Source organism: Eretmochelys imbricata, chromosome 2 (genome assembly GCF_965152235.1).
Source record: "Eretmochelys imbricata isolate rEreImb1 chromosome 2, rEreImb1.hap1, whole genome shotgun sequence".
NCBI lineage: Eukaryota > Metazoa > Chordata > Testudines > Cheloniidae > Eretmochelys > Eretmochelys imbricata.
In genome coordinates, this window is record NC_135573.1 from 249138593 (window position 1) to 249159514 (window position 20922).

A 20922-nucleotide genomic window follows, 5' to 3' on the forward strand; every position below is an offset into this window, starting at 1 on the left:
ACCAGACAGCAAGTGTGAAAAATCGGGACGGGGGTGGGGGGTAATAGGAGCCTATGTAAGAAAAATACCAAAAATTGGGACTGTCCCTATAAAATTGGGACATCTAGTCACCCTAGTGGGGTTCCTACACTGTGGTGCCACTGAAACTGTGTTGCCAAGGTGCTGCTGGGGAGGATGTGCTGGATGCCAAAGTCACTTCAGGTGGCCCTCAGCTCCCACAGATCCCCTGTCAGATTTAGCAATGTTGTTTTCTTTGGACAGGGACAAATGGTGGCCCACTCAACGGAATGATACAGTATGATGAGGAAATCCCTATGGATCTGCTTCCCTCGCAAAAATTCCCTTCCCAGGGGAGGGGCACAGTGGGAGAACCAGGAAGTGCTTTGGGCATGTAGGTTACACGTTACTTGTTAAGACTCACTGTATGCGCTATATAGTAAGTGTACCTGAACCACCTGCCTCCCAACCCCTCCCCCTCACAAACGTGCTATGCAAATTACAGAGACCTATGTGAAGCATCACATAGCTTATGTCTCATATAGCCCCATAGAATGTAAGGCTGGCCCTGCCTATGATAAACTATAAAATATGTTTGCCACTGAAGAATTCCTGACTATATCAGTGAAAGATGACCTATCACTTTAGATAAGCTATTACCAGCAGGACAGTGGGGTGGGAGGAGGTATTGTTTCATATTCTCTGTGTATATATAAAGTCTGCTGCAGTTTCCACGGTATGCATCCGATGAAGTGAGCTGTAGCTCACGAAAGCTCATGCTCAAATAAATTGGTTAGTCTCTAAGGTGCCACAAGTACTCCTTTTCTTTTTGCGAATACAGACTAACACGGCTGTTACTCTGAAACCTATGCTAAAGGGAATAAATGATGCTGCTCAGAATGCATCAGACCTCCCTTCAGGTTACCAAGGCCTAGAAACAGTGACAACCTCTACCTTTAAACACTCAGTAACACTCTCATCATGCTCTCTAATAGAGCAAAGCCATTAAGTTGTCCACATTGTAATTTAGATCACAGAAGAGACTTCCACAGATTTTTTTCAGGTTAAAATAACCAGTATACAGAGAGTAGGCAAAATTATTCCACTGTAGCTACGTACTTAATTATATGGAATACTGCATAAATTGTCAAGTGCAAAGAATTATTCTGATAAATTTAAATACTAATTAAATAGGCTATTGCAGAATTTTAAGAACATTATAGGGTTCCGCTTCTTCAGGTAATTTGCATATCCTTCATCTAGTGAATTTAATTTTAAAGGACTTCTTTTTTGTGTGGTTGGAAACCCTTTTTTGTCTCAGTAGAAGATTAAAAAGGGGATTTATAGGTTGCTCACTGACATTTTTATAGCAGTTTGCACTAGTGCCTCTCTACTGATGAGTGTGTCACACTTCTGTTACAATTTCAGGAGTTTAAAAATTGGCCATAAAAATAACTTTGTTAGAATTTGGAGTATAGGGTGTTGGTTGTAGCTATTTCTTTCTTTTTTTAAAAAAAATTGCAAAATAAATATCTACCAATATGTATATAACATGGAAATAAAAGAAAAGCTAGATGGTGCTGATTATAGATGTCATTTAGTGCTTCTAAAATGTCAAGTGTCTGATTTTCAAAGGATTCTCATTGTGCTTCTAAATATCTGGGCTCAGTTTTCCATTCCTGTTTTTGGATGCCCTGTCCTTTGTGTTTAAAAATTTTGGTTAACCATTTACACATCTAAGGGCCAACATTTTCAAACTTGGATACCTAAAATTAGGTACCCAAATACATATTTTGGCATTTAAATAAGTGGTCGGATTTCTTCAGTGGGGCTGCGAGCTCAGCAGCTGCCACTGACTTTAGTGGAATTTGTCAACAGCTCTGAAAATCAAGTCACTTTTATTTAGGTGCCTAAATATGGCGCCAAACTTTAGGTGCTTATATCTGAAAATTTTGGCCTGAATTTTTAAAAATGTTATTGAGGAGTATAAATAATAAAACAAGAACAACTTTGTAAACATTGTAATATGCTTAGAACCTATACAATACTTTTCATGTTCAAAATGTCTTAATAAACACCAACTATAACTGAACATTGCCTTTTTACGTGTGTGTGTGTGTGTAAAAGGTAAATTCACTGTTTTCTTAGGTTAATTGTAGTATGAATTTCTTAATTGTAGTGTGAATTCTCATAAACCTGAGGTTTTGGTCATTCAAAAGTTCTTCTGAATTCAGATTGTTTTAAGGGCTTGATTCTGAATTCTTTGTGTACCCCAAATTCTGATGAACTTTCATGGGTGCACAAGGGCTGCAGGATGAGGATTTAGGTGTCTTTCTACCTGATGGCATGGATAACTGCAGTTTACATTCACAATTCCAAGGAATTTTTTTTTTTGGACATTTGGTTGCTGAACTCCTAAGAAATAGAAAATTGTATGTCTAAAAATTTAGATACAGGAAAATTAAACTTAAAGAGCACCTTGATTTTTAGCCATTGGAAAACCCACTGTTGAGGTGGGTTCATGCATACTGAGCATATAATACCTAGTGTCTAATCTTTGTGCTAGCTTCCTGTTCACTTCTGAGTTCAAATCAAGATGTTATAGATTATCTATAACACACTGAGGCCGCTCTATTTCCAAGACCAACTCTCCTTTTGTGCCCCATTGTAGGATTTAAAGTCAGCTGGAAAACTCCTCCTATACATGCTGAGAACTGAACATCAGGAGGTTCTACTGAGGGCCCTCTCCTGCATTCTGCCAAAGCCTGAGTTTGGCCACTTTCAAAATGGGATTTAATCAGGCCTTTCAAGGGTTGCCAACTTTCTAACTGAACAAAACTGAACACCCTTGCCCCTCCCCCTTCTCCAAGGCCCTGCCCCCTCTCTCCACCGTTTACTCACCCTCATTCGCTTGCTCATTTTCACCAGAATGGGGAGGGTCCCTTTTCGACTGTGTGTTCCAGTTGAAAACCGGACACCTGGCAACTCTAGGAGGTTTCAATTTTGGCAGGGGTTTATTGAGTTGAATGGCAATAACATAAGAGCTGTTCTTTGTGTTTTGGCCTGTATCAACTGGCAATTATGCTGTAAAGGTGGTTTTTAAGTATGCTTTATTGAAAGTAAAATAACTTCAGTGATAGTGAGGCTATGGACGAAGATAAGAAAAATCACTAAATTACCTCCTGGCCAAATACATTGTGAAAAATACAGCAGGCCCAACATTTTCCTATTAACTGTAAAGGCCATACAGAACCATATGAGATTTTGTTTGTTGCTTTTTTTCACCTGTACTGCATTTACTTGGTTTCTGCTATACTGTGTCATCTTATTTAACACGTACAACCAGTGAACTACAAAGCATTCTGCTGGACGTTATGTTTGTCTGACTCAACTCTGTGGAGTTTTCTATTTTTATAGAGCTTCTTCTCAATTATTGTATTTGGCATAAAAATGCTTTGAATATGCATGCTATAAATGAATGTGTAGGTGGGAGGCAGCATAGTGCAGGAGAACGAGCACAAGGCTGGAAATTGGAGGTTGATTACAATGACTGATTAAGTGATTTATTTAGATTTATACAATACACTGTAGGCACCCTTGAAATAACTCAAGGATACAAGAAAATTAATACCCAAATGTAACTACTATGCAGCAGTTCAGTTCAATATAACTCACTACCGACAAACCCAGCAACTCAAAAGCTCAAACTACCATCGCCCTCAAGCAGTTCCCCACCCAAATGTATATTTGTGAAACTGCATTGCTAATGTGCATGTGTCAAGTATGTGGGCAAACACATGCTAGGTGGCCACTTACCTGTCCATGTGCATATGCAAATACTTAGTGGCAAGCATATCACTGTGCGCAGGCCTGCAATTTGAAAATCAGGCTTAAGAAGTCTAAAATCCTAAACCTGGCTCAAGCACTGATCCTCTGCACAGCGGTGGGCAAGTCCCTGCCTCTCTCTGCCTCAAGTTTCCCTCTGGGGAAAGTGAAGATAACAATATTTACTAAACTAACTCCCTCTGGCATGGTGAGGGTAAGCACATTAGTTAATGTGGCTAAAGCTAGGGTTACCGTATTTGAACATTCAAACAAGAGGACATTCCATGGGGGGGGTATTTGCTCCTGCCCCCGGCCCCGCCCCCATTCCAACCCCTTCCCCAAAGTCCCCACCCCAACTCCGCCCCCACCCTGCCCCTTTGGACACCTTCCCCAAATCCCCGCCCCGGCCCCTCCTCCTCCCCTGAGCTCACCGCATTCCCTCTCCCCCCCTTCCTCCCAGCCACACGAAACAGGAAATGAAGATGAGCTCTAAAGGCCTGATTCAAGCCCACTGAAATCAGTGGGAGTCTCATTTAACTTGCACTTTGGATCTGGCCCTGAACAAATAAAGTCACTAAACATTGCCCAATGAAAATTGTCTGCTGTAATGTGAAATGCAGTACTTTGTAACTACAGCACTTAAAATGTTCTTTTCTGAAAGGGGTGACCGTTTTAGGCACTATGTCATTATGTCTATCTGGGTTTACTATATTCAGACAGACTTTGATTCACTTCAGTGACTTATTTGGTTTTGTGCGTGATTTTTTTGTTTATTTTCAATGCCTGCTGTGTGGAAAGAGTTAAATGGGAAAATCTCAATTAAATACTGGATGAGTTTATTTAAAAGGGGGTTTCATAGATTGTGGGACAGTTTAGTTAGTTACCTTATCCGCAAGGCAGGGGTAATTTGTTATAAAGTTATTCATACCTGTGGGATATAAATATTGTAATAATAAAAGATTGCTCACAGTTACGGGGAGGTGTTGGGACCAGGAAGGGGCTTAAAGAGGAGAAGACTAGGGCCTTCTGATGTGACAGGAAAGGGAAGTCAAGAGTTTATCATAAGGATTGGGGCTGAACTAGGGGAAAAAGTCTGTCTGGGGCAGAGGGGCTGTATTAGAAGAAAGTCTGTTCAAAAAGAGGAGATTGACTCCGCCTCATGTGACATCCTTGAATGTCTTTTCTGGGGTAAGTGGATTCCAAAGATTTGATTGGTCCTGGCTCAGTTTAATTTTATTCCATCCCCATTGTAGAGTTGGGTATAATTTATTTATATTGTCCCCTTCCATCACTCTTAAACTAAAGGAGGTGTAGTATATTGAAGTAAACACATCTAGTTTTGCTTGTGCTCTTTTAGATAATAATGAAAGATTAATGACACAGGCTCAATAGTAGTGTTGCTATGACTGAAATATATACCATAGATAAGATAAACAGGAATTGTATTGAATTTGTTGGCAAGGGGGGAAAAAAGCTTGTTTATATAGTGAATGCTGCAGACTCATCAAAATCCCAGCTTTCCCTTAACTCTCTGTATCTTAATTTTCCTAACAGATGTCAACAAATACAAGCTTGAAAAAGCTACCGGACTGAAGATTCTGCAGACTGGCGTTGGGGAGGTAAGTGACTTGGGGGCATTTTTTACTCTCAAAAACATTTTAATTTGTTCTTTTATGAAATCCTAGAGCTCATGGATGTATATAAGCTACCAGTGCTAATAATGCTAAGGGCCTTTTTATGATACAGCTGCATCTGTCAAAGTACAATCTGCTGCACACATAGTGCCATACCCCACAGAGAATAAAGCACCAAACTTATGTGTAAAGCTCAGCAGCCATTAAGAAATGCAGTTTCTAGCTTTGTTGTATCTGAGGTACAAAATCCCCAAAGATGAGCAAGGCAATTGAAGTGTCTTATTATCCCCCTGGTTTCAATGGAGTACAATCTCATCTAGATCAATTAAAATCTAAATTTGGGGTAAAGTGTCTTTAGATGTAACGGTGAACCTATCTGTGAATGACTTGATTATTTTCAGTCCATTTTTTTATTTAATTTGAAATATAAATAAAATATCTCTGTTCCATTATGGTGATTTGAAGCAAAAACTCTACTAAGCATTTTATCATTTATTAATTAAAGTGATGCTATCTGCTAAGAACCTTGTATGAACTGCAGGTGAATACTAATTTTGGTGCTAATTTTATGTACATAAAGGGATTTTTTTTTCTTTTACAGTTCAGTAATTTTGCTAGTGGAAAATGCTCATAGGTCTGGACAGATGTTTGTTTCTTGTGTTTATATTACTCTTGGTATTAAGAATAATTAACCACAGATTAGCAACACTGAAGTAGATTAACTATTTGATTCATTTTCAATTTCTGGTGTTTTCTATTCTTTGACGGTTCACAACAAATGTCCCATTCTGCAAAGATTTCAGAACATGAGTAACTTTATGCACATAAGTAAAGGCCTGAGCCTTAAAGCGCTGCCAATTCTGAGAACTACTGGGTACCCGCAGCTTTAATTGGTTTATGGCTATGAGAATCTGATCCTGCAAACAGGCCAGATCTTTGGCCAATGTAAGTCAACATAGCTCCATTGGTGCTATGCTGAGGATCCTGATCCAGGTGTGCATAACTCTACTTATGTGACTAGTCCCCTGACGTCAGTAAGACTACTCATGTTCGTAAATAATAATTATACCTGTACTTCAAGGGTTGGAGCCTCTGTGCAGGATCCAAAGACCACTGAAGTCATTGACTTCAGTGGGTTTTGGATTAGACTGTCAGTGTGGAGTTTTTTGTGAGTCTAACTCTGATATTCACCTGCTATAATTTGGTAGTCAGTTAGTCAGTTCCTATTTTCAGCATTATTTTCAGAATTTAGTCCTTCACTTAAGTAGTCAATATATTTTGTGCCAGAGAAGAGCTTCATAGAAAGTGAGCGATGTGCCTAGAAGGTGTCTGATTTGGAGCTAAATGGACAGAATGTGAAGGATAAATGAAACAAATATCTGGTAAAAACTTTTCCCACAAAGAATAGGTTGACATAACAGATATTATTGATTGATTGATGTTTCCTCAATATCTTTTAAACTGTGACTTGGATTAATGAAACATTTGAAAGTTAACAGCATTCTGCAACATGATGCATTTTTAGCAGGCAATAAACAGAAAGAAATAAACCCAGGTGAAGCATGAATCCAATGTTTAAATATATCCTAGGTTATTAGTAAGATATAGTGACCAGCAGGAAAAATAACCAAGCTGTTTGGCACGTTAAGATGACAGATGAAACTCTTTGATTCTATTGCCTATATATTTTGTTAGATGTGAACTCATAAAATGTCTCTCTCAATTCTGTGCTTTCTCCCATCTAAGTCTTATCAGATATGATTATGTATATATAAAATAAATTTCTGCACAGTCTCATCTACATGAAAAATAATGGAGCTCTATGATTAAGCCATTTATTTGTTGACTCAGGATCAAATTCAATTTTGGCCAGGTTAAATCCAACTATACTAATCCAGTGTAATGGTTCATTTTCAGTTCATCCTTGTGCTTACTATAGTTAAACCAAATAAAAAGGACAGCTCTAACCAAATGTAAAGATACTTTTGTTGGATCAGCAGTTCTTCTGAGGCAAATTGTGGATACAGTAGTTAGACATTATGGTAACTGTAAATCACTTAGTCAAGATGTTCAAATCAAAAGGACTCAGAATAAACACCCTGATTTTTTAAATGAGAAATAACCTTTTTTGTCTTTTAAGGAGTCAGATTCGTGACACAGTAAATGGGTAGATTATTTTATTTTCATTTGCAGAATTTTAGAACAGGATGGAATGTCTTTATATAACATCTTTCCTATTTCAAGTAACCCAAAGATTTCAAGAGAAAAATGAGCTAGATACTAGCAACGAGTGCTGAAGTTATATAAACAAATACAGCTACTGTTCCATGCTCAGCAATATCTCATATGTTGCATTTTACATTGGAACCTGTTTTTGGTTTTGATCCTGCTCCCATTGAGATTAATAGGAGTTTTGCCACAATAAGAAATGAGTAGACACCAAGGACTAAATCAAGCCCTCAAGGCACAGCCCTGCATTCAAAGCAGTGTGAAGGCACCTCATCCCATTGGGAGTGCGGGGGAAGCAGAATGCTTGCCAGAGATCCCAACTGGTATGGGGAAATGCAAACAGCCATACCTTTTTAAGGGATGCAGCATACTTTCCTCTCTTAAGCTATCTGTTCCAGTCATGTCTTTGCATATTCTCTACCTCCTTCTGGCAGCATCTTGGAAACAGACTTGAGCTCCTCTGAGTGCCGGGGCTGTAATTCTAGCATGTCTTTATGGGAAACCATACAAAGGTTAGGAGGTACCGTTGTTAAGGGTAATACAGAAGGCATGCTGGAATGTGCTTCTTAGGATCTACACAGTCAACTGCATCTGCTCTAATGGGCAAAATCTACTCCTTTTTCTTCTTTCCTGCCATGACCAAGCCAGCAGGACCCAGCTAGAGTTTCAGACCAAATGTTACTTCAATTTGATTTCCTTGACCTCATAATAGTCTCTGGAGAAGGATACTGTGAAAGGGTGAAACAGCCAGGAAATGAGATAAGGGCTTTCTGCTTGTCACAGGACTCAGCAGATGCTTAGAAGGGGCCAGTGTTCTATTTCTGGGACTGAAAGAAGCAAAGGGAAAGGCCTCTCGTGATTGTAGCTTGTTGGTTGGGGGAATAGCTTTGTTTTGTGTTCATGAGCTTTTGTCTTTGTATAATAATATTGTCCTCTGAGGCAAGAGTCTTAACCAGACTTGGGTGTGGCACAGGTTCTCTCCTGGACTGGTGAAGGAACCCACTAGCTTACAGATATATTATTTTAGATTTTTCTCCACTAATTTTCTTATGTGGAATGTTAATTGCATGTATAGGATCTGAATTATAATGCTTTATGATTCACTAATGTAATGACAGACATGAATTAAAATAGTTTTTTAAACCAAGCAGAAATATCTCAAAACAAAATATAACTGAAATGAGCAGTCTCCTGTAGACTCAGATGTTCCAGAGTAGATCAGTGATATTTTGACATATTTCAGGAAAATCACAGTTTCAGATATTTTGATAAGTTTTAGAATTATGTTGAAATTACATATAGTGTTACTACAATAAAACATAAAGATCAATATTAAAAAATCATCATGGGGAATGATGAAATAGGAAGCCACAAGTGTATGGCAGGGGACTGTCTATAATGAAATAAATGCTTCTTGGGACAGGCATCACATTTCCAAATTACTGCTTTCCCTATTGGAAGAAAGGTATTAAATCTGAAGTGTTACAGATAACTTTGAAAACACATTCTCAAATGTAGCACAGATGTATACTGGTTATAATATTTCAGCGTGTTGCCAGATAGTCTGCAGAAGGCAGTTGGGGAAAACCATCAGAGGAGATGGCAGAAATAATGTCACCCCCTTTGATTGAGCTGGCTTGCCTGCCATTTTTTAGGGCAGTGCTGCTATTTAGGAGTCTGGTTGGACTCTCACCTGCTACTAGAAAATCAGCTAGCAACTATGGCTAGCTCGACTCCCTCCCCCTACCCCCACCTCGTATGGGTAGGAGGCGGGCACTGTCATTGATGATTTTGTTACCTCCAAATTAGACTACAGGCATGTGCTCTGCATGGATCTACAATGTAAATCTATCCAGAAATTGAAGCTGGTGCAGAATTTGACAACTGGTTTGTAATGAAGTACTTCTTGCCAGAGAATGTGATGCCAGCATTTTTTGAATTACCCAAATTAAGTACCAGATAGAATGGATAATGTGGTTTTTGACCTTTAAAGCCCTAATTTGTAGGGCCTGGGACCTACAGATATTGCCTTTGTTCCTGAGCCATGCTACCACAGCCCTAATTGGATAAGAGAAAGGGGGCAGCCGGTGGAGCATTCTCCACCAGAGCGCCTCAGCTTTGGAACTCTTTCCTCCCACTTATCTGTAAAAGTGCTATTTTTTTGACCAGCAGGTACCATTTGTTTTTCCTAGTTGTGAGTGAATGGGGAGATTCTAACAGGGGCTCTTAAATATGATTTTTGCTGCAGTCTAATTTCCTGTTGCTGTTGATATCTAGATTAATGATTAATGGATAATTACTGGAGTGGACTGTATTATGCCTGCATACTTAGAAATTGTCAAGGAATGCCTGGAGCAAGCGATAGGTACTTCTTTTTAATGGATGCTTGTGTGATTCTAAATACATTAATAAAATCAAAAAGAATTTAAAAGCATTAAATATTGATTAACAGATACAGTATCTAAATACTTCAAAACATTTTTACTCGCTCCACCTATCAACAATGACTTTATTCTACAAGACTAAATAATATCAATTTCTAAGTCACTTTTACACTTTAAAATATCCCATGTTAATTTTGAAGAGAATAATATTAATATATCTAATTTTATGAACTCACACTCACATCGAGAAGTATCTTACTATGCAAGTATTGTGGAATATGTGTACTGTAAAGTAGTACTAAGTAATGGTATCAGAATTTGGTCCTATAATTGCATACAGAATTAATTCTTCAAGAACTGTAAGGAATAAAATTAAACATAAGATAAATTTCCCCACAGAGAATGGTTGTGCTGTATGGTTCATTTGGTAAGTCCTTGTACTTTTTTTTCAAATGCATTGTTGATAATATTTAGAGACTATGCTAATGCTATATATTAACTATTCATTATTGTACATAGCCCACTAGAGGGATGCTTTTAAGATAATTTTCATCCACAGTGTTAAAAAAGGGCAAAGAAAGATGCATAATATGCAAAATAAAAATGATATATTTACAGTGTAATCTTTGTAATATGCCCTAGGTAATAGCATATTATATATAAAATGTGGTAGAATCATAACAATCAGTGGGGCTACTGAATGATCACTCCAGGAGGATCACTCAAGGAAGAAATGACCATTGCAGAGAAGATAAATATATAATTTGCATAGGTCTTCACTGCAGAGGAAGTGAGGGAGATTCCCACACCTAAGCCATTCTGTGTAGGTGACAGATCTCGGGAACTGTCCCAGTTGAGGTGTCAGTAGAGGAGGTTTTGGAACAAATAGATAAACTAAAGAGTAGTAGGTCACAGGACCAGCCAGATGGTACTCACCCAAGAGTTCTGAAGGACTTCAAATATGAAATTACAAAACTACTAACTGTGGTGTGTAACCTATCACTTAAATCAGCCCCTGTACTAGATGACTGGCGGACAGCTAATGTGATGCTGAGTTTTAAAAAAGGCTCCAGAGGCGATAATGGCAATTACAGGCCAGTAAGCCTAATTTCAGTACCAGGCATATTGGTTGAAACTGTAGTAAAGAACAGAATGATCAGACACACGATCAGATGACCACAATATGTTGAGGAAGAGTCAGCCTGGCTTTTGTAAAGGGAAATCATGCCTCACCAATCTATTAGAATTCTTTGAGGAGGTCAACAAACCTGTGGGCAAGAGTGATCCAGTGGATATAGTATACCTGGACTTTCAAAAATCTTTTGACGAGGTCCCTCACCAAAGGATTTTAAGGAAAGTAGGCAGTCATGACATAGGAGGGAAGGTCCTCTCATGGGTCAGTAATTGTTAAAAAATAGGAAACAAAGGGTAGGAATAAATGGTCAGTTTTTGCAGTGGAAAGAGGTAAACAGTGGGATCCCCCAAGTATCTGAACTTGGGCCAATGCTGTTCAACATATGCATAAATGATCTGGAAAAAGGGATAAACAGTGAGGTGGCAAAGTTTGCAGATGGTACAAAATTACTCAGGATAGTTAAGTCTAAAGCAGACTGTGAAGAATTACAAAGGGATCTAACAAAACTGGGTGACTGAGCAAGAAAATGTTGAAATTGATTAAATTCAGTGTTGATAAGCACAAAGGAGTGCATGCTGGAAAATATAATCCCATCTATACATACAAAATGATGGAGCTAAATTAGCTGTTACCACTCAAGAAAGAGATCTTGGAGTCATTGTGGAAAGTTCTCTGAAAACATCCGCTCAATGTGCAGCAGCAGTTAAAAAAGCTAACAGACTGTTAGGAACCATTAGGAAAGGGATAGATAATAAGACAGAAAAGATCATAATACCACTATATAAAACCATGGTATGCCCACATATTGGCATGCCCACACCTTGAGTACTGTGTGCAGTTCTGGTCGCCCCATCTCAGAAAAGATATATTAGAATTGGAAAAGGTATAAAGAAGGGCAAGAAAAATGATTAAGTATATGGAACAGCTCCCATGTGAGGAGAGATTAAAAAGACAGAGACCGTTCCTCTTAGAAAAGACACAGCTAATGGGGAATATGATAGAGGTCTATAAAATGAATAATGGTATGGAGACAGTGAATAGGGAAGTGTTATTTACCCCTTAATGTAACACAAGAACCAGGATCACCTAGTGAAATTAATAAGCAATAGGTTTAAAACAAACATAAGGAAATACTTCTTCACAAAACACACAGTAAGCCTGTGGAACTCATTACCAGGGGATCTTGTTAAGGCCAAAAGTGTAACTTGGTTAAAAAAAGAATTAGATAAAAACAAAAGGATGGCCATATTAGGTCAGACTAATGGTCCATCTAACCCTGTATCTTGTCCTCCAACAGTGGCCAGTGCCAGATTCTTCAGAAGAAATGAACAGGACAGGGCAATTGTTGAGTGATCCATCTACTGTTGTCCAATCCCAGCATCTGGCAGCCAGAGGCTTAGGGACTCTCAGAGCATGGGGTTGCATCACTGGCCATCTTGGCTAATAGCCATTGATGGACCTATCCTACATGAACTTATCAAATTCTCTTTTGGCCTTCACTGTATCCCCTGGCAATGAGTTCCATAGGTTGATTGTGCGTTGTTTGGCAGGCTTCCTGCATCTGATGTACTTAAAAAAAATTGCTGTTAGCTTTTGTGTCTTTTGCTAGCTGCTTTTCAAATTCTTTTTTAGTTTCCCTAATTATACTTTTACATTTTTATCTTCCTTTCTGTTTTCCTCAGTAGGATCACACTTCCAATTTTTAAAGGATGCCTTTTTTTCCTCTAACCGCCTCTTTTACTCTGTTATTTAACCATGGTGGCATTTTTTTTGTCCTCTTACTATCTTTTTTAATTTGAGCCTCTATTATCATGTTTTTTAAAAGTTTCCATGCAGCTTGCAGGCATTTCACTCTTCTGACTGTTCCTTTTAATTTTCATTTAACTAACTTTCTCATTTTTGTGTAGTTCCGCTTTTTGAAGATAAATGCTACTATGGTGGGCTTCTTCAATATTCCTCCCCCCTACTAGGATATTAAATTTAATTACCTTATGGTCACTATTACCAAGCGGTTCAGCTATGTTCACTTCTTGGACCAGATCCTCTGTGCAACTTAGAACTAAATCAAGAATTGCCTCCCCCCACCCCAGTGGGTTCCCAGAGTAGCTGCTCCAAGAAGCAGTCATTAATGGTGTCTAGAAATTTTATCTCTGCATCCCATCCAGATGTGACATGTGTCCAGTCAATATGGGAAAGGTTGAAATCCCGCATTATTACTGAGTTTTCTATTTTTATATCCTCTCTAATCTCCCTGAGCATTTTGTAATCACTGACACCATTGTGGTTAGTGGTATATTTGTACTGCTATACTCTTAGTATTTAAGCATGGAATTTCTATCCATAGAGATTTCATGGCACTGTTTGATTCATTTCAGATTTTCACTGTATTTGACACTATGCTTTCTTTTACATATAGTGCTACTCAAGCACCAGTGTGACCTACTCTGTCATTTCTATATATTTAGTATTCTGGTATTAAGGCAGTCAGTTTCACCCATCTTATTATTTAGATTTATTGCATATGTATACAAGCACTTATAAAATTTGTCAATATTTAGTTGACTGCCTTCATGTGATGTAATTGTGAATGGGACTCTTTCATTTGACTGCTTCTCCTGATTTCCTAACCTATACTTAATTAACTTCTGTTCTTTCCTCTTTACTAGGATATAGAGAATCCCCATTAACAGATCCTCCCCTAAGAGATATCTCTGTCCGAACCAGATACTCCTCCTCACCTGTAGGTTTTCCTCCAGCCTTTAGGTTAAAAACTTGTCTACAATCTTTTTAATTTTACATGTCAGCACTCTGGCTCTGGTTTTGGTTTAGGTGAAGCCCAGCCTTTCTGTATAAGCTCCTCCTCTCCCCAGTTCCTAATAAACTTAAAACTGTCCTCCCTACGCCATCATCTCATCCACGCATAGAGATCCTGCAGATCTGCCTGTCTAACTGGCCCTGCACATGGAACTGGAAGCATTTCAGAGAATCCTACCATGGAGGTCCTGAACTTTAATTTCTTATCTAGCAGCCTAAATTTGGCCTCCAGAACTTTCTCCTTCCTTTCCCTAGTATTGGTATCTACATGTATCACAACCACTGGCTCCTCCCCAGCACTGCACATAAGTCTGTCTAGATGTCTTGATATATGCTCAACCTTTGTACCCAGCAGGCAATTTACCATGCGGTTCTCCCAGTCATCACAAACCCAACGCTCTGTATGTCTAATAATTGAATCCCCCATTACTATTACTGTTACTATTAGGTAAGCTCATTTAGGATATCTTCATTAGTGGCAGTTAGCCAAGATGGTCAGTGACACAATGCCACGCTTTAGTGTCACTAAACCTCTGACTGCCAGAAGCTGGGACTGAACCACAGGGGATGGATCATTTGATAAATTGCGCTCTGAAGCATCTGGCACTAGCCACTGTGAGAAGACAGGATCCTGGGCTAGATGGACCTCTAGTCTGACCCTGTATGGCCATCTTTATGTTCTTCTGTTTTATTGAGGATGGTTCCAGTCCTGTGACCACTTATGTGTGTAACTTTAATCACATAATTAAATGTCCTGACTTCCACCATACTACTCACATACTTAAAGTTAAGCATATGCCCAGGTGATAGTAAGGCTGTCATTCACCTATCAAACAGATTCTGGCTGTGAAAGGGCAAAGTTCTACTGTTTATTCCTGGTATTTGACATGCACATTACATAGAAAGAAGTATTTTGACATGTGAATGACGGGTTGCTACTTCAGCTTTGAAATTTGGTGTCTGTGGTAATTTCCTTTCTTACATTCTGGTTGTGACATCCCCCTGTCCTTCTTTACACATTTTGTTAAAGAAAAAGATATTATAATAATAATTATATACATATGAAATAATGAGCTTGATATTCAGAGGCAACTATCAGTTTATTCTGATGTGTGTTCTCCTCCTGAAACATTGTAAGAAGCACATGTAGTCAAATGTCATGTCGGTTTATGAATTCCTTTACAGTAGTACTCTGATTTAAAGTAGCAGAAGTGCCAAGTGATGTGGCAGTTGCTATGGTAACTACAGTTATTCAGTACTGTGTACAATGAAAGCGGTAAGGTCTGCCTTGTGGCTGTAGGAACTTATGCATCCTCTTATTGTTTTTTTTAACATTTTCAATTTTTTTTTAAAGTAACATATGTTAGTTTCAAGGCTATGTCTTGTCTTTGGGCCATATCAAGCCATTGATTTTTAAGCAGGACTTCCAATTGAAATCCACCGAAAAGCTCCACAGAAAAATGAGTTAGATACAAGCAATGAATCCATTGGCTTCGTAGGCAAGTGTGCCATTGAAATCAATGGAGTTCTTCTTCAAAATCATCGGCATAATCTAGCCTTTGATTGATAGCCTGCATTAGTCACGTGCATAGTGGGGAGAGGCAGTATTTTTAAAAAGGAACATAAGATCGTCCATACCAGATGAAGTTATTAGTCCATGAAGTCTAGCATCCTTCCTCCAGCAGCGACCTGTTCCTGAAGAATCAGAGGAAAGTGAAAACCCACATAATGCACCTAGTCAGCTGATCAAAGCTGTGCATGAAGACAAAATTCTTTCTGATCTCTTCGGTGGTCATCTTATGCCTTGAAGCTTGAGATTTGGTTACCCATAACGTAAGGCCCAGTGCTGCAAGGTGCTGGAGTGCCCTCAACTCCCACTAAATGAAAAGGAGTTGAGGGCTCTCTTAACCTAGTAGAATTTTAGATCCTTATCCTGAATAACTACAAATGTTGTTTCTAGTTATAAAATTATTAAGCCTCACTTTTTAAAATCTAGTTAGTGTTTTCTCTGATCTTTGACAGTGGTATATTCTACAGACTGGGTCACTGAAGGGCTAAGCAGTTGACTCTTCTGAGAAAAAGAACAGTTCTGTCCTTTTCCTGAGGAAAAAATCATAGGGTTTTTATGGCTATCATCAGAGGCATTACTTAATGGTCTATGCTTCAAACTTTAAACACTTATGTGTGTTACATTGGTGGAAATCCCATTGATGCCTGTGGAACTACTCCAGGCTTTCACCGCTGTAGTTATAAAATGTAGCTCCTACATTCCTTAGCACCAGAAGTTCAAATTCTAGCAGTCAACTCAGCCCTTATTTTTTTCTGCATAGGTACAAAAGTACTGTGCAGTTTACTCTGTTTAGTTATTGTCCATCAGGACTTAAAAGCCAAGTTCCTGTCTGCTTTACATGAAGATAGCCAACATTTTCTTTACCTTGCATAGCACTACTGTTTTGTACCAAGGGGCCGCAAGATTTCAGGGCTGCTGTATGTGTCCAGTTGTACTTCACTTTACCATCCTTTGGAATGAAAGGCTTTATATATTGTAGATCTAAGATGATATTTTAGTTGGAATATTTTCAACTACATTCTAAATTTAGACATGAAACTTTCTTTTCTATTCCAAATTTAGAAGCTCTGTTTTGGAGGGTTGTTTTGTGTGGTTTTTTGTTCTGGTTTGTTGTGGGGGTTTTGTAGTATCTCCTCATCATTTCACTGGTAAAATTGTTTGAAGGAGTTTTGGAAACACAGATGTTTGATGTGCTTTGACCATAACTTAGTGTTTATTGTTCTTTTTTGGCTAAAGTTACAGGGGGAAAGTAAAGTACAATCTCAAATGTATGGATGTGCTCACTTTCCATCCCCAAAAAGCTTCTGTAAAAAAGCTATGCAATTTTACAGATCATGAACTGCAGCCATGCACAGCATCACAAAGTAGGTTCTATCCAGTACATGGATGTAACTACTATTAGGATCATTAAGCAGTATGCACAGGTATCAAGGAGATAACTGATCCCTTAAGGCTATATATTGCCCTTGATCTGCAGCAAAATTCCAATTATTATCAATATAGGATTGCATGTACTTATCAAGGGCAGTATGGCTTAGGCTATAGATGTATGATGCAGTAATGTACATGAAAACCATTCTTAGGAAAGCACGATAGTTTTAAAAACAAGTGTACACTATTCCAAAATGTGCCTGATCTGTCTGTCGATGGGAGCTGAGGGCGCCATGTGCTTAAAAGCATCAGGACCGGTGACAAGAACGTAGTGAAAGATTCCTTACCATTGCAAAGCGGCGTAAATTCATGCACATGTGAAGATTCTTGACACTGACAATGATGCAGTTTTGTTACTTTTGTGGAGGCACATCTCTTTTGAGCTGTTTAGCTACCTTGCTCTTTACCTTCTCAGCCCTAAAAAGGTAGAGTAATGAATTTATTTTATAAATGTCAGTGGTGTTTTTATGCTGCTGCTTTCAATTGATTGTTAAACTACTAATTTACAGATCTTTGCTAAGTGAATGCAAACAAATTCTGGTCCTCAAAGCTTTGCTAATGTACAATGTTCAAATTTTAATTTCCAGTCCATCTTAGATTATGGTGATGAAAAACAATATTTAATCCCTCGTTAACACATGAATAAGCAGAAACTGTCATTTTCCACTGAACAATAATGGGATTATCTCGAGAACTGTCAGTTTATATGAAAACATTATGTTGCCCAAATTTTCATAAAAATTAGCAGTGGATAATATTCAAGATCAGAGCAATGGAAAGAGGAAAAGCTGCATTCATGGTAATAAATATTCATATTTGTCTGCTCAGGAGATGAAAATCTAATCAAGGGGCTATTGATGTGCTGGCTCTTTTTTAACCAAGATGTTTCATCTAAATTGGGTTTGATATGGAAATTAGTCTCACTCCAAGTCCTCCAGGCCATGGGCATGCTGGGATAACACTGGAGGTGTCCAGTGAATCAGATGTTGCTGCTGGCATCTGCTGCTGCAGACAACAAATAAAATAAAATAAATAAAATGAAAATAACATCTCAATGGTCAACCTCCCAGTAGCTTAGGGTGATTTCTTTGAAACACTTTAATTTTATCCCAGTTAAATCCTCAAGACTGCAGGGTTAAAAATGTCTATGTTTTTTGCTCTTGTTGACAATTACCATAAATCAGAAGACACTCTGCACGAAGCTTAATGAAATATGTATGATTTAAAAATGGGAAGAAAATGGCAATATGTTGCTGGAGGAGCGCGTGTATGTATATGTGTGAATGTGTGCAACCTGAAGTGGTGCCACTTTTTGCTTGGCTTTCGTAGGCCTTGAATTGCACTGAATTAAACAGCAAGCCAACTAGAAGCCATAATATGTTTTTTCACAATGAAAATATTATACTAGGAAAAATGCATCTTAGCTTATCCAAAAGTGTGGCAGGTGTGTTTTAATATTTATTAAAATATTCATTTAAAAGATATTCCTTAATAGTATATCACGTGTCTAGGTGGTTGGCATAGTTGCACCTCTCCAGTATCACTGCTGTCATCCATGCTGCCCTTTTTGCATGAAACATTCTTACAAATATCTGTTTCTCAGACCTCCCCTCTCACATAATTCAAATAATTTCCTAAAAAACACTTCTCCAATATTGCCTACAATGAAATGTCTTTGCATTATAATTAAAAAAAAAGAAAAGCACAGCCAACATTTGAACCAGTGAGATATACAAGACATACACACCTATGCTAAGAAACCAGGTAATTGTATATCTGTCATGCATGTCCTTCCTTGCACTTCCTGGTGTATTTTGTTGCCTCTTTTTTTTATCAAGTCCAACAGTAAGTCCCCGATTCTGCGATTGACTGCATGCAGGTGTACCCTGGCCTGAAGATTGTTTGAGGCAGGGAGCTGTGTTTTCTCTGAACTGTCTAGCACACTTGTAGGTGCTTTTAGATACTAAATAATAGTATCCAAGTACTACCATAGCACACATGAGTAACTGAGTGATTTCAATCCTTCTAGGACCCAAAAGAATGTAGATTGATTTAATTGATTCCTGAAGAAATCATCCTCAAAAATGACACAAATTTGGAGTGGGTTCAGGTGTTATATCATGAGTATTCAGCTACATTGGCATAGCAAGAAGGACAGAAAAAGATGGAACACAGATAAAAAGAGAATACTCTGAAAGAAAATACGTTGTTTCTTGTTGAGCTAGGGTGACGGGTGCAAATGCTAGTGACAGTCTGAATAATTGCTTATTGGAACGTCTTCCTCCCATTGAGCTAGACCTACATCAGATAACAATATGGTAATATCCCTAGTATATTTTCTGTATTCCAGTTAATATGCAAATAAGTCATTGATGGGTAAGTATAAGCAGCATGCAAAATGTGGTGTGTATGTATTGGCAGAGCTGCCATCTTCTATTATACAATCTGTGCTGGCTCCTTTGTCCAAAATGTTTTTCAGAGAGTTTTTCTTTCTAATTAATTTCCTTGCCAACTGTGCAGGAGGAAGAGGGGGAGGAAGCAAGCATGTGGTATGTACAGCAGATGGATCAGCAGCAACAGCATACAGGTGTCTGGCACACAGGTGTTTTCATTTTCTATTTGCCAGGTAGTCAACAGTAGCCAGATATTTTCTGGGGATTCCCTGTAATTATTGACGAATGAAAGTGCTATCCATTCCTTCTGTTCCTACCTGCTAGTACTAGCTATGTCTATTTCCACTAACATTACTGCACCTGCTAAGAATAATCCATTTAAACTACAGGAATGCTTGGACAAGAATTGCCATTTGTTTTCACTCCGCCTCCCCCCAAGACACTAATAGACTCTGTTTAATTTATTCTTCTCTGCAACAGGAAAGTGGCAGATTGTTTGGGCTGGGATTAGACAGGTACCACCTGCTGCAAGTTCTTTAATTTTTGTTACCTTTACAAAGTTCTTGGCCATGATTTTGGCTTTAATAACATTTTGTTGGAGGAGAAACAGAATTGTGATCATTTAACAAGTAGTAGCCCATGGTAGATTAATGTCTAGAGCAGTGGTTCTCAACCTGCAGGCCATACAGGATACATATATTGTGTGGATGTAGCCCAAGTAACACATACAGAGGTGCTTATGCAACCCACAATGGTAGTTGAGAATCACTGGTCCAGAGAGAAATAGCTTATTATTATTACCGTAGTATCGAGGAACCCTAGTCGTGGACCAGCACCCCATTGTTCTGGGTGCTGAACAAGCACAGAACATGGACATTGTCCCTGCCCCAAAGAGCTTACTAAGTATAAAACAAATGCAACAGATGGATACAGACAGACTGGGAATACAAAGAAACAATGAGACATTGGTCAGCATGATAGGTTATGCTCTCAGTACAACAGCAGCCTAACCATTGTCCAGGGGGGTTTTTTTGTAGGCATCCCGGAAAAAGAGTTTTAAGGATGGTTTAGAAGGAAGATAATGAGGTCATTTTGTAGCTGTTTACAAGGAGCTCCTCCCAACCATGAGGGGCAGCATGGGGGAGAACACAAAATGCTTGTTTGAAAATTTAACAACTGGATGAACTTACTGTGCTTGTTTCTGCTCAAATGCCGGATGAAGTTGCTGTGAGAAGGCCAATGGACTAGTTAGATAATCATGCTAGTTATAAAGTGCTAGTAGCTTATCTAGGATTTTACAACAGGGATACAGAGGGTGAGGCTGATGGTGTAGTTTGGTATGCAAATGAAATGCAAAGTATATTGGTATGCGAATTTGAATGCTGAAAGAAAACCATGCTGTTCTGAACCAGAGAAGCTAGTTTTTCACCCAAACAAGCCAACTTCTGCCAACACAATATTAAAAACAAACTTAACGGGATTTCATTAAAACATATCCTTTCTGCATGTA

General features: G+C 38.5%; 1 protein-coding gene across 1 annotated transcript in view; it reads left to right on the plus strand.

The window, feature by feature from the left end:
* Positions 1-20922, plus strand: part of PTPRN2 (protein tyrosine phosphatase receptor type N2) — a 1032194-nt gene that overhangs the window by 692932 nt on the left and 318340 nt on the right. Inside the window, exon 12 of the mRNA XM_077809485.1 lies at positions 5377-5441. Coding sequence (XP_077665611.1) covers positions 5377-5441 — 65 coding nt within the window. The remainder of the gene's footprint in view (positions 1-5376; positions 5442-20922) is intronic.